The following is a 24,389-nucleotide window of genomic DNA, read 5'->3' on the forward strand; positions in this document are numbered from 1 at the left end:
AAAGAGAGAGAGAGAGAGAGAGAGATACATTGCTATACTTGAATGTACATTGCTATACTTGAATGTGTATGAGTGTAATTTTGTTGTTTTTCTTTTCAAACAGTTGCTAATTTTTTCTGAGGTTAATTAAGAGCAGAATGTTTAATGTCCTGAAGGTCTCTTGCAGGTGTGCAGGTCTCTTGCTGCTTTATTCTGCTTGCCAGGGCACTAACCTTTCTTTTTGTCCTCCCGTTTTTTGATGTTGCCAGTAAAAAACAGTGAAAGCTACACAGTGTCTTCATTTTGTCTTGTCAGAGTTTTCTGTCCCACAGTTTTCTTTAATCAGGCTGACTGCTAATCTACACATAACCTTTGAGGAGCCATGTCTTGTCTGTCAAATTTCTTCCAAGTTTTTAGGTCCAAGCAGGCACACCAAGTGTTTATAAATTCAGCCGTGCAAAGGAGCTGGCAGATGGGAACTGTGAGGACCAGGGGTAGCTGGTGGTGCCGACTTCAGCACCCCTGAGTCCTGGCCCTCCCTCTGTCCCAGGAGGAAGAGGAGGTAGAACGGGAAATCATAAAACAGGAAGAAAGTGTGGATCCTGACTACTGGGAGAAATTGCTGCGGCACCATTATGAGCAGCAGCAAGAAGATCTAGCCCGAAATCTGGGCAAAGGAAAAAGAATCCGTAAACAGGTCAACTACAATGATGGCTCACAGGAGGACCGAGGTGTGTGTGGCCGGCCCCGCCCCCCACCCACGGGCCGTTCCACTAGAGCAGTGGGCCCCGCTCATCTGCCCTCTCTCCCTCCAGATTGGCAGGACGACCAGTCCGACAACCAGTCCGATTACTCAGTGGCCTCAGAGGAAGGTGATGAAGACTTTGATGAAAGATCAGAAGGTGAGAGTGGTGCCATCTTCTAGTTCTGTAGCTGTTACATTGTGTCCTGTGCTATCAGTGCCACTCACTCATCATTTCTTCTTCCAGCTCCCCGCAGGCCCAGTCGCAAGGGCCTGCGGAATGATAAAGATAAGCCATTACCTCCTCTGCTGGCCCGCGTTGGGGGGAATATTGAAGTAAGTGCCATGTGCTCCTGTAGTGGGTGAAAGGGCAGAGGGCACCAGACAGCGGGTCTTAGGTGGGAAGAGACTTGCTTCTTCTCACAGTGCTTCTTTTTCCTTAGGTGCTTGGTTTTAATGCTCGTCAGCGAAAAGCATTTCTTAATGCAATTATGCGATATGGCATGCCACCTCAGGATGCTTTTACCACTCAGTGGCTTGTGAGAGATCTTCGAGGCAAGTCAGAGAAAGAATTTAAGTAAGTTGAGGGCTGGGCATACCAGTTGGAGCCAAGGATTCTATTGTGTGTGCTGTCTGCAGACCTAGCCCCTGTTGTTCGAGGAAAGGAGTGTTGCTAGCTGCAGTTGGCAGGTGAAGCTGTTGCTTCTGAGAGTTTTGTTCGTGGCTTCCCTAAAGAGCCCTTAGAGCATAGTGTGGCTTTGGAGATTGGCATTCCAGGGCATTGTAGGCCTCACCTTTAGGGAGGTCCGTGTTAGTGGCCAGCAGCAATGTTTGAGGGTTCTCTTCTTAACTCTGTTCTCTCCATTTCTGCAGGGCTTATGTCTCACTCTTCATGAGGCATTTATGTGAGCCTGGGGCAGATGGGGCTGAGACTTTTGCTGATGGCGTCCCTCGAGAAGGCCTGTCTCGTCAACATGTTCTTACTAGAATTGGTGTCATGTCCCTGATTCGAAAGAAGGTGAGCACCAAGCCTATTTTCAGTTTTAAACTGAAGCCAGGTATGGTGCCACATGCCTTTAATTCCAGTGCTCAGGAGGCTGAGACAGGCGGATCTCTTGAGTTCAAGGCCAGTCTGGTCTACAAAGTCCAGGACAGCCAAGGCCACACAGAGAAAACCCTGTCTACAAAACCAAACAAACAAAACAAGAAAAAGATTTCTAAAGAAATTGGGGCCAATTGGAAAGTAACCATAGCTGGAAATGAATCTTTATCTTGCCATTCTTTGTAGGTTCAGGAGTTTGAACATGTTAATGGGCGCTGGAGCATGCCCGAACTGGCTGAAGTAGAGGAAAACAAGAAAATGTCTCAGCCAGGGTCACCCTCTCCAAAGACTCCTACACCGTCCACACCAGGGGACACACAACCCAATACTCCTGCCCCTGTGCCACCTGCGGGTAAGTCTGCCTATTGTGTCATTTCTGTGCTTTTATTTAAAAATAAATAAATAAAAAAAATCTTGTCCTGTGCCTTTTTCTGCTACCCTGTGCTCAGTCCTAACAGGGTGGTCTGGCAGGACGCACAGTGATTTCCCTCTCAGTTTAGGAGGGCTGTCCTGAGAAAAGGGCTGGCTCTTAAAGGCACGAGAGGACAATTTAGGAGCAGACAAACAGAGCATGACCTCTCTGACCTAGGACCTTCATAATTGGTTGTCTTCTATTGGTCTGCAGAGGATGGGGTAAAAATAGAGGAAAATAGCCTTAAAGAAGAAGAGAGCACAGAAGGAGAAAAGGAAGTGAAATCTGCAGTCCCTGAGGTGACTGTGGAGGTAAGGGATAAGGTGTCCAGTACTGTGCTAACATCAGGTGTCTCTGAGATTCAGGCCCATTTGTTTCACCTTCTGTCTTCTGTTCCTTTGAAGAGTGCACAGACCCCTGCCCCTGCCCCTGCCCCTGCCTCTGCCCCTGAAGATGAAAAGGCCCCTGCTGAATCTTCTGAGGGCGAGGAGAAAGTGGAAAAGGCAGAGGTGAAGGAGAGAACAGAGGAGCCTATGGAGACAGAAACCAAAGGTGTGTGTGTGTATTTACAAGCACCCCAGGTTGCTCTGTAGTTCTAGATGCAACTAGGCTTTTGAACTCTCAGAAAGAAGTGATGTATCTGGGACCCTTGCTTCTAAATTATCCCCAGCCTTCGACATCTTTGCAGTTCTGTTCATAGATGTGTAGATGGAATACTAAGTTGTAGTGTGGGGCCAGAGTTAGTAAGTTGTCTTTCTTAGGGTTCTCAGTGCCTTCTGTTCTCTAGGCGCTGCTGAGGTGGAGAAGGTGGAAGAGAAGTCTGCAGTAGATCTGACCCCTATCGTGGTGGAAGACAAAGGTTGGTGTGTAGAAAAGCTGATTGTTGTTCAGACTAAAACCAGAAGGAAGCACAAAACCCACACTTGCCTCATCTGTTATTATAAACATTTTATTCTAAGACAATGAATTGTTCCAAATTTATCATTATTATTCCAATGACTGTTCCCAAATTTAGTTGTTAGGGAGCTGGCTGGCAACACCTTCTCAGGGTCTGGGAGACTTGAGTGTGGCGGTGGACGGGTACAGCAGGCAGCGCTGTGGGCCAGGGCTATAGTGCTGGGTTCAGACTGGAGCTGACATTTCTCTTCATACCCTGTAGAAGAGAAGAAGGAGGAAGAAGAGAAAAAGGAGGTGATGCTTCAGAATGGAGAAACCCCCAAGGATCTTAGTGATGAGAAGCAGAAGAAAAACATCAAACAGCGCTTCATGTTTAACATTGCAGATGGTGGTTTTACTGGTATGGAAATCAGGGTCCTGAGGTTGGGTTTCTTGGCAGAAATCAGGGTATGGTGGGAAAGTGGTGTAGATTTTTTTGTTTCTCTGGGTTCTGTTTTAGGGAGCTAGCACTGGACCATGCTGAGATGGATGTGGGGGACAAGAATAACTCTGTTTGTTTTCATCATTGGGTTTTTGAGACAGGCTCTTACTGTAGCCCTGTCTGGCCAGTACTCCTGTAGAATATGGTGCAAACTGCGTTGCCTGCTCACCTACCTTTAAAAACTGTTAATGCTCACAGGTGTATGTCTTTTCCACTCTCTAACCATCCTCTAAATTCCTTCTCAGAGTTGCACTCCCTTTGGCAGAATGAGGAGCGGGCAGCCACAGTCACTAAGAAGACTTACGAGATTTGGCACCGCCGGCATGACTACTGGCTGTTGGCTGGCATTATAAAGTATCCTTGCCTGAGTTGAGACTGGGATCCATGTGCAGAGATCACAGGCTTTAGTTTGAGGCTCTTGTTTCCTTTGTTTTCCTGAGCACTTTTTAAAATAGCCATGGCTATGCCCGGTGGCAGGATATCCAGAATGACCCACGGTATGCCATCCTCAATGAGCCTTTCAAGGGTGAAATGAATCGTGGCAACTTTCTAGAGATCAAGAATAAGTTTCTAGCTCGAAGATTCAAGGTGAGCAGATTGGGACAGGTGATCCTCAGGGGGTCCTGAGGTCTCTACAGCAGGTTCTGTAAGAAAGGTCCCATTCATTTGCCTGCATTTGCCCCCTCACCCAAGATACTTATTTTATGTGTATGAATGTTTTGCCTGCATGTGTGTCTGTGCACCATGTCTGTGTCTGGTGTCTACAATGGTCAGAAGAGGGCATCAGATCCCTTGGAACTGAAGTTAGAGAGGGTTTTGAGCCACTCTGGGCGTTCTGGTAGCAGCCTAGGCTTTCTGCAGGTGGCTCATGCTCTTAACCAAGCCATCTTCCCAGCTCTATAGTTTGTTGTTTATGTTCATGACTTGGCTTGAAAATGACTAGATGTGGAGATCAAGATATATAGACGTGGAGGCTGAGTGAGGCAGGCAGGTCTTTATGAGTCTGATGCCAACCTAGTCCACATAGTGAGCTTTACTCAGGCCAACCAAGGCTACATAGACCCTATCTCAAACAACAAACAAAGTGAAAGATATATAGAGTCGAAACTAGTAGCTATCCAAGAGTTGTGGCCGTACCTAATGAGTGACAAAGTTTAGTAGGTTTGATGGGGAATTCTGTAGGTTGGGGTGTTCAACCTGAGAAGTTAGGGAGCGATTAAATTGGATCCCTCAGGAGTTAAGAGCTCTGAGTGGCGAGGATCCTTTTTTTTCTGGGTCACAGTATTTGTATGGATAAAAGGAAGGCTGGGTGCAAAGAGAAGATACACAGTGAATCCTACTTTCAGCATTCCACTGAGACGGCCTCATTCAAGTATTCAGCAGCATCTATTGAGTATACCCTCTATGTAGATATCCAGTAGGATACCACAAAATAAGATATGGTCTCCTAAGCTGAGCACTTGGGGGAACAGAAAATATATACTAATAAATTTATACCTTTAGGTATTATGTACTAATTAGTGAGTGGCATAGGGACATAGGAACAGGTAAGTGTGGTGTTTCTTTTCCAGGTTTTAGTTTCAAGTAAATGATACTGTGTATGTTAGGGGGAGGAGGCTACTGAATGCCGCAAGGAAGTTCTAACAGGGCAGTTGGGGAGGTAGCTCACGAGTGACTTTGTAAGTTTTGAAGATCTCTATTGAGAGATTATTACTTAGTAGAAACATGGCGAGCTATAGAAGAAGGTTTGTGCTGAGTAGTGGTGGGAGGTTGACTGGGAAGAGTTTAAGAGCTAGAGGCCAGTAGGCCTGGTACCAGAACACCAGTGGGTCTTGTTATCAGAAGGAGGAGTAGCACTTTTATGATTTCATAGGCAGCCATTGGAGGTTTTTGCATAGGACCAAGGGAAATGAAAACATTGACAGGATTACAGTTATATAGTTGTGAGATATTCAGAACCTGATCTGTGATGCTAGTTGTGGAGATGTGAAAGTTAAAGGTAAAACACCACCAAAGGATTTCTTGGCTTGGTGATTTACTGTGGCGATAACAAAACTTTACTGTTAAGGGCCAGAGAGACTAAGTAATTAATGCTTCCTGGGCCTTGTGGCCTCTATTGCTTTCTGTCACTGAAAGCACTAGTAATAGGGGATACAAAAATAAGTTCTAATAAGTAGTGGCACAGGCCTTTAATACCAGCACTTCAAGGGAGGCAGAGGCAGGAAGATCTTAGTGAGTTCAAGGCCAACCTGGTCTACCAAGTGAGTTCTTGGGCAGCCAAGGCTATACAGAGAAACCCTGCCTCGAAAAAAAACAAAAAGAAGGAAAAAAAAAAGTTCTAATGAAACTTCTATTTGTAGGGGTTGGAGAGATGGCTCAGAGGTTAAGAATACTGGCTTTTCTTCCAACGGTTCTCAGTTCATTTCCTAGCAACCACTTGGTAGCTCAAAACCATCTATAGTGAGATCTACTGCCCTCTTCTGGTGTGCAGGCAGAATGCCATATAAATAATAAATAAATCTTTAAAAAAAAACCAAACTTTTATTTGTGGATGGGAATTTTATGTAATTCTCAAAAAGTAGCATGTATTTTTCCCCCCTCACAGCAGTTTATAACATAGAACTTTATTTTTAGCTCTTGGGATATACCAAAACTGGCCATGAGCAAGGTTTGGTTCCTGGACCAGAGTTCACCAACTCTTGAGGAATTTTTGTTTTGTTTTGTTTTTTCCTTAAGGTTTATTTATTTATTAAATATACAGCATTCTGCCTGCAGCATGTATGCCTTCAGGCCAGAGGAAGGACACAAGATCTCATTATAGATGGTTATGAGCCACCATGTGGTTTCTGGGAATTGAACTTGGGACCTCTGGAAGAACAGCCTGTACTCTTTACCTCTGAGCCAGCTATCTCTCCAGCCCAGAGCTCTTGAGTTCTGAGTATGAGCATGGTAGACCCAAGCGTAACTGATGTCTTCAGCTTGAATCAGTGAGAAAGGTCTCATGTGAGAGCACAGAAGCCTGTAGAAAGGTGAGTTTAGTTGTAGGAAAGTTGCTTGGCATTTCTCACGAAGTAACAGCGTTTCAACTACCTTCCACTGTCCATCCTCCCTGCCCACCAGTGGGATCTAAACCTCAGTGTGTGTGTGAGGCGCATTGAGGGGCATTGGTTAACCTCTAGAGCCTTCTACTGCAGATGTCTATTGAGAGAAAGCTTTAACAGCAGTAATTAGGCGTGATGACAAATGCCTCCCACCCCAGCACTTAGGAATTTGAGTACAGGGTCAACTTAGACAACTTAAAAAGACCCAAAGTAACACATGCCTGTAATCTCAATATTTGCATAGAGGAAGTAGGAAGATCAGGATTCAGTGTCATCCTTAGCTAACTAGTTTGAGGTTAGCCTGGCCTATGGTAGGATCTGTCTCAGCCCTTCTTAAATGCCAAGGTAAACTGGGCTGAATATAATCCCAGCACTTGGGGATGCAGAGCAAGGCAGATCTGAGTTCAAGGCTAGTCTGGTCTACAAAGGGAGTCCAGGACAACCAAGGCTACACAGAGAAACCCTGTTTCGGGGTGGAGGGGAAGGCCAAGGCTAAACCTGTGGGATGTTCAAACCTGGGTTGGGGGAGTGAGTTGGTGAGGAAAACACAGCATATAGACCAGAAGTAGGTGTCTATTTTGGGCCTAAGTTAGTACACCTTGACTAATACCAGTGCTATGGAAACAGGCCCATTCTCAGTGGGTCTAGGAAAGAGCTAATGAGAAGAGCATTGGCAGCCTGTTCTTACAACTCCAGCACTTAGGGGCTGAAGCAGGAGGAGCCCTGCCCTAAACACAAAATAACCACACACAGACACAAAACCCCTACTTGGCAAAAACAACAAAAGAACCCAAGGCTGGGTAAGGATGTAGCTTAAATATGCAGCACTTGCTGGGTCATGGATTTGGTCTTTGATACTGAGGGAAAGAACTTTCCAGTAATGGGTGGTTGGTACTTACGAACATTTTCAGGGAGAGGTATTCCATGAGTTTGAGGCCAGCAAGGTCTACATGTTGAGTTCCAGGCCAGCCAGGGCTACATAAAGAGACCCTGTCTTGAAGAACTAAAAGATTCTACCACTTGGAGCATATTTCAGAAATGTGCATGTAAGGCGGCGGCCTTCAAGAGCGTTGAGTGCCTTTTGGACCTGAGACTTATACAAGATAAAACAATATAATTAACAGGAGCAAAGTATATTTATTTGTTGCTGAGGTTTAAGCCTCGGACTGAGTGAGTAAAGCCTGTGCTGTACTCTAACTTAACAGAAGCAGTAACAACAAAAGTATGTATCTATGATGTTGGCGTCTGTTTGTTTTGAGACAGGATATATTACATAATAGTTCAGCTAGCCTCTCTAGCTTGTAATTCTCTTGTCTCAGGGTGCTGAGAAACTTAGTTTTGCCAAGTCAAAGAACCTGGGCTAGGGATGTAGCTCAGTCAGTAGTGTTTGTCTAGAATGCACAAAGCCAACCCCTCATAAAGCAACCTGTGCTGCATGCCTCAGGACATAGGTTAGAGGCTGGAAGAACAGGAGTTTAAGGTTGTCACCTGCTACATTGTAAGTTCAAGGCTGGCCTTGGGGTTTTGAGACTTTGCTTTTTGTTTAGTTTTTTAAAGAAAACTAGATAACCTGATTGATTCCTGTGTCCATAGGATAGGTTACTGTGCCACTTAAAAAACAAAACAAAACAAAAAAAAAACAGGCCAGGCAGTGGTAGGGGCAGGGAGGGAGGGAGACAGAAACAGGCAGATCTTTGAGTTTGAGGCCAGTTTGGTCTACAGAGCGAGTTCGAAGACAGCCAGGGCTGTATGCTGTATACAAAGAAACCCTGTCTTGAAAAATAAAAAATAAAAAAAAAAAAACAAGAAAGAATAAAGAAAGAAAAATAATAAAAATAAAAGAATAAAGAAAGAAAAAGAAAGAATCTGTGTCTGTGGTAGTTGGTATTCTCCTTTCCTTTTAAGATTTATTTACTTATACAGTACTCTGCCTATATGTATGCATACACACCAGAAGAGGGCAATAGATCTCATTATAGATGGTTATGAGTCACTATGTGGTTGCAGGGAGTTGAACTCTGTGCTCCTAACCACTGAGCCATCTCTCCAGCTCTCTGGTGTTCTCCTTTTACCATGTGGTTCTGGGTATCAAACTCAGGTCCTTAGGCTTTGCTGCAAAGGTCTTTACTCACGGGGCCATCTTGCCATTTTAATTCCTTATATACAGTCTGATTTTTCTAAGTTGCATTTTTATGATATCTCTAAATGAGAATCTAAAGAGAAAAGCATTGTTAAGAGCGTGGAGCTCCAATGGGAAGGAGATGCTGTCCTTTTCGAACTACATGGGTGAGGAATGGTACTGGGCAGCTGGAAGTTCTTTACAGGTTTTTGTCTGCTGGAGGAGAGGGCTGAGAGGTCCCTCAGTGGGAAAGCGGCCATTTCCCAACCCTTCTTCTTTCTCTCCCTGTGCAGCTCTTAGAACAAGCCCTGGTGATTGAGGAGCAGCTTCGCAGGGCGGCTTACCTGAACATGTCAGAGGACCCCTCTCACCCGTCCATGGCCCTTAACACCCGCTTTGCTGAGGTGGAGTGTTTGGCAGAAAGTCACCAGCACCTGTCCAAGGAGTCGATGGCAGGAAATAAGCCAGCCAATGCAGTCTTACACAAAGGTCGCCAGTGGCTCCCCTGCCTCCTGTTCCTGCTCTCCACTCTCCCCTCCCCAACATCCATGAACTAATCACTTCCAGACTGTTTTCAGAACCTGTTTGGAAGCTTAGAGTATGTGCTGAGGATCTTTAGTCTTGAAGCAATCAAGGACAGTTTTTAAACTCTTAGTATATTCAGGTCCTTGAGAATAATATTGTCATCTGGGATAGTTTAGAGGTGACTTCAGGTGATTTTAGATCCCTTCAAATTCTAGACCCCATTCAGCATCATATTTCTAATTAAAGTAAAACATTCCGAGGGGGTGGAGGGTGAAGTGAAGAAAAGGTGGGTATCATAAAGGTCTGGGGAGACATCTAGCAAGTAGAAAGGCATGAATGTGAAGAAGAGATCACAGGTACTAAATTTCTCAAGTGATGGAGCACAACACAGCCTTTGGTTTGACCCCTGATGCTGAGAATAAAAACTAAGAAATAAAGCTCTCTGCTGGCATTTACCTGTGATCCCAGCACTTGGGAGGCGGAGGCAGGAAGATCAGGAGATTATAATTATGTTCTTGCTTGGCCACATAATAAGTTTGAAGCCAGCCTTAAGAAATGGAGACAGTAGTGAAAAGGGTTGGTGGCTTTAAGAATCAGAATCACCCAGCACTGGTGAGGCAGAGGCAGGTGGATCTCTGTCAGTTTGAGGCCAGCCTGGTCTTCAAAGCAAGTCCAAGACAGCCAGGGCTAAGGAGACACAGAGAAAGAGAAACCCTGTCTCAAAAACAAAAAACAAACAAAAATCAGAATCAGCCAGCTGTGGCTATTCCTGGAGTCCCAGGTATTCAGGACAGGAGGCAGTAATGTCATCTGAGCTCAAAAGTTCCAGGCCAGCCTGGGCACCTGCTGTATGCTGGTGGGACAGCCAGTCCTGTAGGTTAGAACTGAGCTCTTGATTACGACAGCTTACGACCTCTTTTCTTTTCTTTTCCCTCTGCAGTTCTGAAACAGCTGGAAGAACTGTTGAGTGACATGAAAGCTGATGTGACTCGGCTCCCAGCTACCATTGCCCGAATCCCCCCAGTTGCTGTGAGGTTACAGATGTCAGAGCGGAACATTCTCAGCCGCCTGGCAAACAGGGCACCAGAACCTCCCCCACAGCAGGTAGGACCATTGTTTCAGTCTCAGCTATCCACAAAGCCACTGGAATTTGTATTTTGTGCTGCCCTTGGCTTTACTGCTGGTCATCTCCTGTCAGGGATGCCCGGCCAGGCTCTGTGTTCTGACTCTTGGCTGCTTTCCCCCATAGGTAGCCCAGCAGCAGTGAAGATCCAGAGAGATGACATCACCTCCACCACTGAGCAGTGACTTTCCTCACTTTCTCTTGTCCCGCCTGCCCCCTGGGGGCCAGAGAGACCCTTGCCTTCCTTCTGCCCATCTTCTGAGTTGTAAAGGAACAGCCCCATGCACTAGGGGCAGGGAGGGAGTGAGGGGCAATGGTGCCCTTCCTGCTGGAGAGACTTGCAGCAGTAGCACGGCGCCATATGCAAGGAGCTGGCGGGCTGGCTGCCTTCTGGACCCTGGCTTCTCCCACCGTGCGCCTGTTACAAACTGTTGTGGGTTCTGCCAGGCTTGAAGAAAATGATCTGAATTTCTTCCTCTTTTTGGTTTTATTTTGTTGGTTTACTTTGTGTTTTCTCCTTTTGGGGGTATTCAGAGTGGGCCGGGCCCCTGGGCGAGACACAGCTACCTCTGTTGGCATCTTTTTAATACCAGGAACCCAGCGGCTCCAGCCACTGAACGGCTAAAATAAAGTTGGAAAAAAAAAAAAAAAAACAAACCAAAAGCATAAAAAAAAAAAAAAAACAACAGCAAATTTCTTGATGAGAATTGAAAATAAAAGTTTCCTTGTATTTTAGTGATCTGCTTCCGTGTGGGTGAATGTGGGTGCCAGGAGCCCCAGGAACTGGTTCATTATCCTATGTGCCTGTGCTCCTGACAGGATGACGAGCTGTGGAGAACAAAAGGCTGCTGGGCCATCCTTTTGTGGGCTCTGACCTCAAGCAAATTGTTCCCACAGAGTGCTCCTGCATGAAATAGTAACTTGCTTGGTAGAGTTTTGAAGACACTAGGCAAGCATTCTGCCATGGAAACATACATATGTGTATGTGCACATAATTTTTCTTAGAGATTAGGGTCACAGGCTGTCGTGGAACGAAGCCTGGGTCCTCTCCAGTGTGGAAATTAAGTGCATGTCCTACCATGCCCTAATTTTTTTTTTTAAAGTGATTCACCTTTCCTGATTATTTTTTGGTTTTTTGATTTTGAGACAGGGTTTTCTCTGTGTAGTGCTTGGGTCCTGGAACTCCAGGCTGCCCTCAAATTGAAGAGTTCCACTTCCTTCAGTTTCTAGAGAACTGGAATTAAAGAGAGTAAACCACGGCTTACAGTTTATTTTGGCTTTTCGAGACAGTTTCTCAGTGTAGCTCTGGGGATCCTGGACGCGCTTTGTGGTCAGACCAGGCTGGCCTCGAACTCTTATTGATCCGCCTGCCTCTGCCTCTAAGTGCTGGAATTACAGGCATGCACCACCACGCTCCGCAGTTCATATATTTTGTGTTACGTATATTTGTGGAGAGGGCTACTGTGCACGTGGAGGTCGAAGACCACCTTGCAGTTCATTCCAGACACCTACCATATTGGTGGGTCCTGTACTCAAACTCAGTTCAAGCTTGACAGCAAGCGCGTTTATCCTACGAGCCATCTCCCAAGCCTGAAAGGTGGTTTGTTTTAACTCTTAATACTGCTTAGAAGAAAGGCCGAGTAGGTTTTTCTGGTGATGCTAAGTGTAAAGGGCGGGCGAGGAGGGCAAGGTAGGCTTCAAGGAAAGCGGTTCTAATCAAAACTTCGGGACGGGAGGGCGGAGACGTGGGACCCGCGATCTTGAGAGCTAAGGCAACTGGCCGGGTGCCTGGGGAGGGCCTGCCGCGGTTCTACGTAGCAGGAGCGTGGCGGCCTCGGAGAGCAGCCGCGAGGAAGGGCAGAGTAAGCTAGAGCCCGCCGCCCCGCGCTTCCCTCCCTGGGCCGAGGGAGCGCCTGAGCGGCGCCTTCCTGGACCCGCTCGGTTCCGGCGCCGCGGCCGGAAGAGGCGGGGCGCTGTTCGGAGCGCTTTGCGCGTGCGTGGTACGCACTCGCGGTGTGCTGCCTCGGAGCCCTTCCCCGAGTGCACGTGGAGCGGGGCTTGGCTGGGGCCGTCACGTCTACCGGAGCCGGGTCTGTCTCAGCCGAGTCTTCAGGTGCGTCTGCAGGCTCCCGGAACGGGGTTTCGACCTTGGCCCGCCGAGAGCGGAGCGGCGCCGGGATCTGATGGCAGAGCCCTGAGGGGGCCCATCAGGGGTCGCGAGCACAGGTTCTGGGCCGGGCGGTGCTCCTTTCCAGGTAATGCCGCCAAGTCTACGGCCTGTGTTCCCTTTTCAGCACCCACAACGCCGCCTTCCCCCGTTTTTCTTTGCTTTAGTACCATGGGCCGCAAGTTGGACCCTACAAAGAAGGAGAAACGTGGCCCTGGCCGAAAGGCCCGAAAACAGAAGGGTGCAGAGACTGAACTGGTCAGATTCTTACCTGCAGGTGAGGGGTAGCTTTCTGACCCCGCCCAGCCTTTGCCCCGTTTTGTGTCATAACTTCTTCCCGTTTGCGCGTCTGCCTTCACCTGCTGCATAGATGTGAGTTGTAGGAAATCATCCGTGTTAGAAGGTAGGGAAGATGCTATTGGTGGGGGCACGGGTGCCCGTTCAAGAGGCGCCCTTCCCCTTTTCCAGGAAGGGGCTTCTCGCGAAGAATTTAGAAAGGTTTTGTTAAGCTTGGTTTTGGCGAGTAAGAGTTGGGAACGGGACAGGCCAGGCATGAATTGTCTGGAGGAAGGGTGGGATGAAAGCAGTTATCTTGAGTCCTGTGTGGTGAAGGGCTGCTTGGGAGAAAAGGCTGCGCTGGGAGCCCGTGTCTGGTTTTGAATGGAAGTTGCAATTTATTGAAGCCACAGGCTCATGAGGGGTATTATCAGCCCTATGGACACTGGTATTTTAGAATCCTGGGAGACACTTACACACCGTTATTAAATGAAAAGGACTGGGATTTGTGTTTGTAATTTTGCGTGGAGTATTGAAAAAAGAAAGTAACATTCGCAAAGTTAAGCTCTACTGTAGTTGATAATTAAGTAAGCTGAGAAAAAAGGAAAGGGCAGAAAAAAGGTTTCAAGGTTACATTGTTACCAGAATGTCCCTGTTTGAGTTTGGTTGCTGAACAAGCTACTCTATATCCTTTTTTTTTTTTTTTTTTTCTTCTCCCTTTTCTGGAGGTGATGGGATTGGAACCTAGGGCTTCCCCTATACTTAGCACAGACTGTACCATTGGCCCTCCTTCACATCTCAGTGTGCCTCCTAGTAAAATATTACAGAACAACACACAACGAAACTGTGTTTTGCAACCCTGTTTTTCTCTCCTGATGCTGTGGGTGAGCCTGGAGGCTGGTGCATTGCCAAGCCCCATAGTCTACCACTGAGCCAAGGCACTAGTCTCTCTCACCTTTTAGTTAGTAATTCTCTTCCTGATTACATTCCTGCTCCTGGTTTCTGTGTTTTCTGTGAACTCCTACTCTGCTCCTTTTTATGTTAAAACAGCCGGCGATGAGAATGTCAAGAGGCTGTCCAGTCGTGCTCGGAAGAGGTGAGTGTAGACGCCAGGTTTAGCAGAAATTGGAGCTGCTTGATTCATGGGTGAAGAGGCTGTGCTTTGTCCTTTTTCCTTGTGATGGGAGGTGGCAGAACCTGGAGCTGTGTCCCCACCTCTTGGCTTTCTGTATCTTTTCAGGGCAGCCAAGAGGAGGTTGGGGTCCGTTGAAGTCCCTAAGCCAAAGAAGTCTCCTGGGATCAAAACATTGCCTGGAGAGCTATCAAAGGGTGAGTGGAAATCTGCATTGGTTTCTGTATGGGGGATCTTCTGGGTCCTGGGTAGGACTAAGCCTTTCTAGAATGGAAGGAACAGCAAAAAAGCCTTTTGTTTCTTTTTTGAGGTGCTGGAGATGGCTCAGTGGTTAAGAGACAGGGTTTCTTTGTGTAGCCCTGGCAACCCGGAACTAGTTTTGTAGATCAGGCTGGCCTTGAACTCAGATCCCCCTGCCTGTCTCCCTAGTGCTGGGACTAAAGTCGTGTGCCACCACCACTCGGCAAGATTATTGCTTATTTTTAAAAGAAAACTTGGTCTTAGTTTATTTTATGTATATGAGTGTTTTGCCTGTGTGTATGAATGTGTCACTTGCATGCCTGGTTCTTGTGGAGGTCGGAGCCCCTGGGACTAGGATTACAAATGGTTGTGAACCACCACATGAGTGCTAGGAACCAAACCTAGGTCCTTTGCAAGAGCAACAATTGCTCTTCACCACCAAGCCTTCTCTTTAGCTTTATCTTATTATTTGTTAGTTATGTGTGTTTGTGTGTGTCTGAGTGTGGGTGTGGAGGTAGAGATATAGGTACTTGTGAACCAAACTCAGGTCTACTGCAAATCAGTATGTGCACATCTCTCTGGGCTTTCTTAGGGCTAGAAAGTGCAGGCTCCAGGGGTGTGGGACAGGGAGTGTAATGGCTATCCCTTCCAGAAGTCAAACCCTTACTGTTCTCAGGAGCAGTCCAGGCTCGGGGTAAGAAGCGCCCAGCACCAGTTCCAAACAGTGACGGGGACGAGGAGGAAGACACCGAGGAGGAAGGCGTGGTGAGCCAGGGAGACCTCTGGGGCTCTGATGACAGTGACGCAGATCTGGTGGATGACTACGGAGCTGACTCTGACTTAGAGGATGAAGAGAAAAAGGTGAGGTTCGCTTTTCTTGGTATTCTCAGGTAGATCTTGTTTGTTTGAGACAGTTAAGACAGGTCTGTCTCACTGTGCAGCCTTGGCTGGCCTCAACTCAGGTCTGCTGCCTCTGCTTAGTGAGTGCTGAGACTAAAGGTATGTGCCACCAAACCCAGCTTGTTCTTTAGCAACAAGGTTCTATCTACTGTGTGGCTCTGGATGGTCTGAACTCTTCGTTACGTAGCTCAGGCTAGGCTCAGATTTACACTGCCAGGACAAATGCTAATATTTAATAAAGCAGTTGTTACAGGACTGAAGCTGTGGCTCAGCACAGGGCACTTACCCGATATGAGGCCTTGATAGTAGAACCCAGCACTGAAAAGAAGCTTCACTCCAGGTGGAATGTGCCAGTCACCCAGGGGTTTAAGCACAGCTTGGACCCTGTCAAAGTGGGAGGTAGGTTTCTTTTTACCAGTTTATTGTCAGGGAGGTGGAATGCAAAGGGTTATTTACTAGGGTACCAGTGAGTACATGACTAGGATGTGAGTGTGCTCATTTCAGAAGCTTCAACAATCTAAACTTGGATAGTGTACAGCAGTGCCCTCTGCAGAGAGCATCATGAAGACCAGATGCAGGAAACTTGCGGTGTATAAATAGGAAGCTTGTGTCCACGACGACTTAACATCAGCTGTCATGTCTGTGAACCAGGCTGGGGTCTCAACTAGGCTGGTCTGGAACTTGCAGAGATCTGCCTGCCACTCAAGTGCCAAGATTAAAGGCATGTCTGGCCTCCAAAAATAAATATTAAAGAGAAGGGAATAAACTTGGAGGTGGAGAGATGGATCAGTGACTAAGAACACATGCAGGGAACCTAGGCTTGGTTCTTAGCACCACAATGGGCTGATCACAGCTGTTTGTAACTCTTAAGTCCAGGAGGTCCGATGCCCTCTAATGGCCTCTGGGCATCTGTACTTATGTGCACATACCTACACATAGATGTTTGCATACACATATAGTTAAAAGAAAATCTTAGCCAGGTGTGGTTGCATATGCCTTTAATCCTAATACTCTGGAGGCAGAGGCAGGCAGATCTCTGAATTTAAGGCCAACTTGGTCTACAGAGCTAGTTCCAGGACAGTCGGGCTACACAAGAAAACCCTATCTCAAAAACAAAATTTAAAAAAATCTTAGCCAAATGGAGTAGTGCACGCCTGTAATCCCAGCATTCGGGGAGACAGAGGCAGGTGGATCGCCGTGAGTTCGGGGCCAGCCTGGTCTACAAAGCGAGTTCAGGATATCCAAGGCTACACAGAGAAACCTTGTCTTGAAAAACCAACCCCCTCTCACCCCCCTCCAAAAAAAAAAAAACACACTTGGAAGTGAAGTGTGGTGTAAATTATGTGTAAGAATAGTATATAGAGTAATTCAAGAAAATATGGCAAAGCAGGGTCCAAGAACAGGTGCATCCAGCTGGGCGCTGTGGCACACGCCTTTTATCTCAGCACTTAGGATGCAGAAGCAGGTGGATCTCTGAGGCCTGGAGAACCAAGGCTCCAGGGAAACCTGAAGTGTTTCCTTTTCTTGTGTATCTCAGACTGGGTCCAAACTCTGCATGCTCTAGCCTCGACCTCCCATATACTAGGGTTGTAAGTGTGCTTGACCTTGTTTGCCTTTATGTCACCCCTCCCCCTTCACCCCCTCCCCCTTCGCCACCACCCCAATCAAAAGAAGGAAGAAGGAGCCAGGTATGGCAATCCTCACACCCCCGAGACTGAAGCAGGAGGATTGCTGAGTTTGAGGCCAACCTGGGCAACACAGTAAGATTATCTCAAACAAAACCAACCAGACAAACGAACTCCTGGGGCTGAAGGGCTGAGTGGTTAAGAGCACTTGTGGCTCTTAGAGATGGTCCAGGTTAGGCTCCATTGTCCGCATGGCTGCTGAGAATCATCTGTAACTCCAGTTCTCTGTGTTCAATGTCCTCTCCTGGCCTCCATGGGCACTGCATATATGTGATGTACATATTCATACCTGCAGTCAAAACACGTAAGTTTAAAAAGTAAAGGGCCTGGCTGCTCTTGCAGAGGACCCAGATTTGATTCCCAGCATCCACATAGTGGCTCACAACTGTCTTGTCATTCCAGATCCAGAGTTTAACTCTCCTGGTCTCCAAAGGTTCCCTTCTGCACAGGCATGCAGGCAAAGCAACCATCGTACACCTACTTTTATTTACTCAATAAAGCATTTTAAAATTAAAAAAAAAAAACCTGAAATTACAAACTAAAGAGGAAATACACATAACATAGTTTCTGTGCCAAATCTTTAGCTTCTGTATTTGCTTCTGAGAGTGAGCATAAGATGTTTAGGGAGAAGTAAGCCACCAGGGACTGAGGCATGCATGACCCAGGATGCCTTTGTCATCAGCCTTTCTCTCTTTGTAGTTGTTGCCCATTGAGAGAGCTGCTCTGAAGCAGAAGGCCCAGGACGCTGCGGCTGGGTGAGTTTGGCAGCAGCTGGGAGGGGAGAGGAGGAAGGTGTGAGGAGGGAGGTGTCTGTTTTAGCCTGAATCCCTGTTCTGGACTGTTTCTAGGGGTCAGTGGAGTGAAGAGGAGACTGATGAAGAGGAAGATGATGAAGTTTCCCCTGAGTCCCACCCCAAGAAGGACGACAAAGCAGAGAGGGATTTGCAGATTAATGTGGAAGATGAGCAAGACTTTGTGCTGCCCCCTGCTGGGGAGATGGAGCAGGATATCCTTTTTTTTTTTTTTTTTTGAGCGCAGAGTGAGGGTAGGAGGAGGGCCTTAGTGGGCCTTTCTTAGGCCTGTGACTTGCGGCAGCATTTCCTTAATGGGCCCACATACCCAGGCTCCAGACCTGCAGCGGGTTCACAAGCGGATACAGGATATAGTGGGAGTGCTTCGGGATTTTGGGGCTCAGCGGGAAGAAGGTCGATCTCGTTCTGAGTATCTGAGTCGGCTTCAGAAGGATCTGGCCACTTACTATTCTTACGGAGACTTCCTGCTCGGCAAGCTCATGGAGCTCTTCCCTCTGTCTGAGGTATCAGTGAACCAGCCTATCATCGTGTGGGTGGGAGGGCAGTTAGCTCCCTCACCCCCTAGTGTAAGCTCCATGGCTCCTGTTTCTTTTGCAGCTGATCGAGTTCTTGGAAGCTAATGAGGTGCCCCGGCCAATCACCCTTCGGACAAACACCTTGAAAACCCGTCGCCGAGACCTTGCTCAGGTGAGGAGTTGCTGTCATTTATTTCAGAAGTTTACTAATGTTTGCTCACCTGGGGATCACCCTGCCCAGCCCCGGCTGAGTGAGTTCTTCAGGTCAGCTGTGAGGCCTGCTGTCTTGTCTGGTAGACTGCGGGCTTGGGCCACTCTAGAGCAGGACCTTGTCTTCGCTCCCTGTGACTGGGATGAGACATCTGTCAGGATGAACTGCTGCCTTCTAAGGCATTGGAGGAAGGGCACCAAGAAGCTGAGATGCTGATACCTACAGAAGACACACACATACACATAGTGTTACCTTGTGTTCTGTTTGTTCTGTTTCAAGCTTATTTTATCCATGCATGTCCATCATGTAGACATTTGGGAGCTATGGGTTGTTGTGAGCCACCATGGAGGTGCTGGGATCCAATCCAGAACCTCTGTAGCAGGGACGGGTGATGAGCCATCTCTTCAGCCCTGCATATTATAGTTCTCGAGTTTTAAGGCAGGTCTCATGAAGCCCGGCTGACCTAAAACTTGTGATGTTGTAGAGGATCACATTGAACTTCTGATCTTCCTGTTTCTGCCTTTGGAATGCGGGGGTCACAGGCGTGTGCCATTATGCCTAGTTTCATGCACTGCCTGAGGCTTCGTGTATGTGGGGCAGGCAGTCCACTTCCTGAGACACGTCCCTGTACCCTGAGGTGTTAGAGCGGGAGGTGGAAGAACAGGAGGTGTTAACTGCTCATTGGAATGTACTTGGCTGAGTTAGAAACCTGAGGGTAAAAAATGGGGAGTGGGGCAAAGGGGCTGGGGATGAGGCCCAATGGGGGGGCACTCTGCTTCAGTATGCACAAGCCCTGGACACAATCCTCAACTGGGGGTGTGTGGCTGGATGTGGTAGTTTACATGCAAATCCCAGAACTTGTGGGGTTGAGACAGGATAGCTCAGTCTATGTAGCAATACCCTGTCTCAAAACAAAGGGACAGGAGCTAGAGTGGCTCATTGGTTGACCCTTTGTCCAGCCTTCAAGGGCCTTGGTTTCCATCTGGAACTGTAGGCAAAAGGGCCTGTGTTGTGTATGAGGAGAGGGTCTGCTGACCCTCTGCTGGCTCCTGTGAGGGGGTGCTTTCAGGGCTCCAGCAGCGTGGCCCACCTTCTCGGGCCTGCCTGTTTTCTGGGTAGAAAAGCACAAGTTTGACATCTTCATCCTTTTTTTCAGGCTCTAATCAATCGTGGGGTTAATCTGGATCCGCTGGGAAAGTGGTCAAAGTCTGGACTTGTGGTATATGATTCTTCGGTGCCTATTGGTAAGTGTCCCCAACCTGGTAGCCCTCTGCTCCATCCCTGTGCCAGCATGTCACACGGTGGCCCTCCTTCACAGGCGCTACTCCCGAGTACCTGGCTGGGCACTATATGCTGCAGGGCGCCTCCAGCATGTTGCCTGTCATGGCCCTGGCACCTCAGGAGCATGAGCGGATCTTAGACATGTGCTGCGCCCCTGGAGGGAAGACCAGCTACATAGGTATGAGGGGTGGGCTGGTGGGTGTCCTCTGGCTGAACTTGGGAAAGGATACAGGGTTGGCGACTGCTTGAAGCCCACCCAGCTTGGTGCACTGTGGCAGAAGGGGGCAGTTTCCAGCTCAGGCCTCCAGGTTCAGCTCTGTTATTTAACACTCTACCTGACTTGGCTGACTTCTGATTCTGTTAGCCCTAAACTGGGTAGTAATTGTGCTTAGGTTGGCTGTTAACGATGCTCTTGGCCTTCGAAGGTCAACAGAAAGCCTTTGGCACGTTGACCTGAGTGTGGTAATAAAAGCCTGTGATCCCAGCACTCTGGGGGTGGAGACCAGAGCACTACAAGTTCAAGGCTGGCCATGGCTATATGAGATCCTGTCTCAAAAGAAAAGAAATAAAAGTCATTTTTCATGGGGTTCCAGAAAGAAGGTCAGCAAGCGTGGGCTGACCAGCAGGGCCAGCGCAGGCTAGACAGGCAGAGAGGACTTGGCCTTGGAGGGATGAAGTGTGGCCTGTGGGTTCTGGCCTGGGGTGGGTGGGAGGGTGATGCAGAGCAGCTGCTGCTGAGCCTGGCACTCCCCTCTCCCTGCCCACAGCTCAGCTGATGAAGAACACGGGTGTGATCCTCGCCAATGACGCCAATGCAGAGCGCCTCAAGAGTGTCGTGGGCAACCTGCACCGGCTGGGCGTCACCAACACCATCATCAGCCACTACGATGGGCGCCAGTTCCCCAAGGTGGGCCTCTGTGTTTGCGAAGGCCTCTTCCGCTTCCCTTGTCCTTGGTGACGTCGTGGTGGTGTAGCGCTGTCCTTAGGACATTGGTAAAATTGGTAGCAAGCATCGGGTTGACCTTGCCTTTTCCCCAGGTGGTGGGGGGCTTTGACCGAGTACTGCTGGATGCTCCTTGCAGTGGCACAGGAGTCATCTCCAAGGACCCTGCTGTGAAGACGAACAAGGTGAAGGGCCTGGGAGTGAGGGCGGCTGGGAGGCCTTGGCTGGTCTTTTGGGGCTGGAGTGTTGATCAGAGAACACCCTGTGGGCAGCAGCTCCTTCCCTCAGGCTGGGGTGGGAAGTTCCCTCACTCCTGGTCTCTTGGGGGCAGGACGAGAAGGACATCTTGCGCTGTGCCCACCTTCAGAAGGAACTGCTGCTCAGTGCTATAGACTCCGTCAACGCAGCCTCCAAGACCGGAGGCTACCTGGTGTACTGCACCTGCTCCATCACGGTGAGATCTCTGCAGGGCTGGAGTGTCTGACCTCGGAGTCTCGGCTCCAGCCCCTTCATCCCCGCCCGCTCTGTTTCCCACATCCAGGTGGAAGAGAATGAGTGGGTGGTGGACTACGCCTTGAAAAAGAGGAACGTGCGGCTGGTGCCCACCGGCCTGGACTTTGGCCAGGAGGGCTTTACCCGCTTCCGAGAAAGGCGCTTTCACCCCACGCTGCGCTCCACCCGGCGCTTCTACCCTCACACTCACAACATGGACGGTTTCTTCATTGCCAAGTTCAAGAAATTTTCCAATTCTATTCCCCAGCCCCACACAGGTAATCTGCTCTAACCGCTATCACCACTTTTGCTCTTCTGTCTTTTTAACATATGTGCGTTTGGTGTGGGCATTGTGATGCAGGTGTGTGTGGGTGTATGCAGTGTGCTGCATGTGTGTGTGGCATATAGAGTGACGCATGTATGTGTGTGGTATATGCAGTGTGCTGCATGTGTATGTGGCATATAGAGTGACGCATGTATGTGTGTGGTATATACAGTGATGCATGCGTGGTGGAGGTGTGCTCACATGCATCTGTGGAAGCTAGAGTTCAACCTCAGGCACTGGCCTCCAGTCACCTTGCTTGTTTGGTTTTTATTTAGTGTGTGTGTGTGTGTGTGTGTGTGTGTGCTATGCATGCCAGAGAACAGCGATGGAGGTCAGAGAATAACTTCTGGGGTTTTCTACTTCATTGTGTGGGTCCTCATCAAACTCAGGCCTGGCAGCACATGCCTTTACCTGCTGGGCCCATCACTTTCCTTATGGGTTTTTTTGTTTTGTTTTGTTTTTTTGTTTTGTTTGTTTTTTTTCTTTCTCTATTTGGTTTTTCAAAATAGGATTTCTCTGTGTAGCATTAGCTGTTCTGGACTTGCTTTGTAGACCAGGCTGGCTTCAAACTCACAGATCCACATGCCTCTGCCTCCTGAGTGCTGGGATTACAGGTGTACGGAACTGTGCCCAGCTTCACCCCTACTTTTTTTCCCTTTAAAGATTTATTTATGTATATGAATACTTTTCACAAACAGCAGAAAAGGGAATCAGATTCTATTACAGATGGTTGGAAGCCACCATGTGGTTGCTGGGAATTGAACTCAGGTCCTTTGGAAGAACAGCTAGCGCTGTTAATTGCTGAGCCATCTCTCCAGCCCTCACCCCTACTTTAAAAAGAATATTTAAAAAATGTTTGTTTATGCATGTAATGTTTTAGATCCAGTCCACCCTCCATTTCCTTTTCATTGTCCCCAGTTCTACCACGTAGTTGTCATTGCTCAGCCTGAGTTCATTGCCACTGTAGGTTGTGGTTTCTTTCCCTTCTTGGCTCTGCTGGCCCAGCGTCTCTGCACTGGTTTGGCAGGCTCTGCAGTTCTCGGGGCCTGTGACTAACTGCAGTTTGTTTTCTTAGCCATCTTGATGCTGCCTGTATCTCAGGAGGGTGGGGTGCTCTGGAACTCCACAGAGAGCTCTGCGTGCTTTGGGCCAGTTGGAAGGCGGGAAAGAGCACCTGAGTGCAGTGTGGTTTCGGGGTTGGTTTTGTGTTTTTGTTTTTCAGTAGATGCACACCTACTGTGTGCCAGGTAGGTGCCCCACATACTGCGAAAGCAGCAGTTTTTAAGAGGCAAAGGCAGGTGGATCTCTGAGTTTGAGGCCAGGCTGGTCTCTGTGTAGTGAATTCAAGACCAACGAGGCTTCACAGCAAGACCCTGTCTCAGAAAAACCCAGGAAATAGCAAGTTTTGCTCTAAGTGAAGGTACATATTTGATACTTTCTGGCTGGTTTCACTTTTGAGTTTGCCATCTTAGTTTCCCGCACTGCATGACATTCTATGCCGGAAAGAGACATGTCGAGCTAGCTTTAGGTTTTTGTTTTGGAGACTGGCCTTACCTCCTCCTCAGAGTGTCTTCCTTCATACTGCCCTCAAGGGGGCGCACCTTCCCGCGAAACCCTGGCCTAAGAATAGGCAGTGATCCTTTAACACAGGGTGAGTCTGGGCAGCCAGCTTTTAGACACCTCCCTGAAGGGTGGAACTCCTGGTCTAGAAGTGGCAAAGTAGACCTTGGGTTTTTTTCTTTTTTTATAGTCCTGGCTGTCCTGGGACTCAGAGATCCACTTACCTCTGCCTCTCGAACGCTAGAATTGAAGGTGTGCACCATTGCTACTGCCTAGCAACCTCCTTTCTTAAATGATCAAACCATTTCTTTCATTTTTCCCTCAGGAAACTCGGCAGCAGCTACCCCTGCGGAGCCTGAGCTGAAGGATCAGGTGATCCTAAAGTCTGAGAACAGTAGTCAGCCCTCCAAGAAAGCCAGTGGGGCTGCAAAAGCAAAGCAGCACTCAGCGAAACAGCAACATTCTAAGACACCCTTCCAGAAGATGAATGGTGTCTCCAAAGGGCCAGGCTCAGAACTGTCCACAGTACCTTCTGTCCCAAAGGCCCAGGGGTCCACCAGGCCCCAGGAGAGCAGCCAGCCTGATGGAAAAGCTAATGTGATGAAACCAAAGATGGCTGGGAAGCAAAAGCAATGGGGGGCTAAATTGAAGAACTCCAAGGAAGCTGCTTTCCCAAAACAGAATGCCCCTCCCATGGTCTTAGACTCAGAAACAGCTGTCGTGCCTGCTCCCTCTGAGATTTGTACTGCCCCAAGTCCTAAGGACTGTGGTCAGTCCCCTGGGAAAGCCAAAAAGAAAGTAAAGCCTGCCAAGAGAGCTGCTTCCCTGAAAGAGGATGGTGCCCCCATGGGGCCCTCAGCCCTCACTGTGTCTCCTCACACCTCTACCAGGCCCCCACCAGCAAAGAGAAGGAAATCTGTGACAAAGGGCAGCAGCCAGCCCCCAGTGGCTTAAATAGACTTGGAAACTAGACCGCTGCCTCACTGACACTGTTTCGGGTTGGAACTCTACATCCTGCAAGGATGGCCTTGCTATGTACACATATGAAATGTAATATACATGTTACCACCCTTGTCGCTGTTGTGTTTTTTGAGAGGTCTGGGTACTGGCAGCTTGTGAGAAGCTAGGCCTGGGGTTCTCTGAAGAGGGAAACAGCTGGGCCAGACTCAAATGACAGGCCAATTTCCCCTTCTGTTACTTGCTGTCCCTGGGAAGCAGCCACAGAATCAGATCGAGGGTACTGGGGAGAAGAGGGCAGTAGGGATGGAGGGAAGGTGGTCTTCTGCCACTGGTGCCCTGGAGTACCAGAGGCCCAGTCCTACTGTCAGAACCTTAGGCAGTGGCTCCCTAGGGAAAGGCTCCTGGTGTT

At 48.3% G+C, this 24,389-nt stretch overlaps 2 protein-coding genes and 1 non-coding gene across 14 annotated transcripts in view; all 3 read left to right on the forward strand.

Annotated features, from left to right (window-relative positions):
• The window catches only part of Chd4 (chromodomain helicase DNA binding protein 4), a 34,622-nt gene extending 23,455 nt beyond the window's left edge, over window positions 1-11,167 (forward strand). For 4 of the 12 annotated variants that reach the window (XM_021637013.2, XM_021637018.2, XM_021637016.2 and 1 more), the window contains exons 26-40: window positions 530-710; window positions 795-881; window positions 969-1,057; window positions 1,165-1,298; window positions 1,595-1,739; window positions 2,010-2,175; window positions 2,449-2,546; window positions 2,640-2,787; window positions 3,023-3,094; window positions 3,395-3,532; window positions 3,859-3,967; window positions 4,069-4,201; window positions 9,127-9,325; window positions 10,299-10,462; window positions 10,608-11,167. In XM_021637013.2, coding sequence (XP_021492688.1) covers window positions 530-710; window positions 795-881; window positions 969-1,057; window positions 1,165-1,298; window positions 1,595-1,739; window positions 2,010-2,175; window positions 2,449-2,546; window positions 2,640-2,787; window positions 3,023-3,094; window positions 3,395-3,532; window positions 3,859-3,967; window positions 4,069-4,201; window positions 9,127-9,325; window positions 10,299-10,462; window positions 10,608-10,625 — 1,881 coding nt within the window. In that variant the 3' untranslated portion in view covers window positions 10,626-11,167. Of the gene's footprint in view, window positions 1-529; window positions 882-968; window positions 1,058-1,164; window positions 1,299-1,594; window positions 1,740-2,009; window positions 2,176-2,448; window positions 2,547-2,639; window positions 2,788-3,022; window positions 3,095-3,394; window positions 3,533-3,858; window positions 3,968-4,068; window positions 4,202-9,126; window positions 9,326-10,298; window positions 10,463-10,607 lie in introns of all 12 variants that reach the window. The other 8 variants (XM_021637014.2, XM_060384227.1, XM_021637017.2 and 5 more) reach the window with 4 other exon arrangements.
• Window positions 2,238-2,373, forward strand: LOC132654449 (small Cajal body-specific RNA 11). The gene has a single exon (XR_009592091.1). It is a non-coding gene; the product is annotated as a small Cajal body-specific RNA 11 (non-coding RNA).
• Window positions 11,168-12,437: 1,270 nt separating the features above from the next.
• On the forward strand, window positions 12,438-24,093 carry Nop2 (NOP2 nucleolar protein). The gene is made up of 16 exons (XM_021637034.2): window positions 12,438-12,594; window positions 12,816-12,925; window positions 13,975-14,020; window positions 14,165-14,253; window positions 14,973-15,157; window positions 17,581-17,636; window positions 17,730-17,887; window positions 17,997-18,196; window positions 18,291-18,380; window positions 19,576-19,663; window positions 19,738-19,878; window positions 20,468-20,607; window positions 20,739-20,828; window positions 20,975-21,097; window positions 21,185-21,413; window positions 23,346-24,093. Exons 2-16 carry the CDS (start codon window positions 12,820-12,822, stop codon window positions 23,972-23,974), a joined length of 2,370 nt encoding a protein of 789 aa, XP_021492709.1. The 5' UTR covers window positions 12,438-12,594; window positions 12,816-12,819; the 3' UTR covers window positions 23,975-24,093.
• Window positions 24,094-24,389: the final 296 nt, after the last annotated feature.

This window comes from Meriones unguiculatus, chromosome 5 (genome assembly GCF_030254825.1).
Source record: "Meriones unguiculatus strain TT.TT164.6M chromosome 5, Bangor_MerUng_6.1, whole genome shotgun sequence".
Lineage (NCBI taxonomy): Eukaryota > Metazoa > Chordata > Mammalia > Rodentia > Muridae > Meriones > Meriones unguiculatus.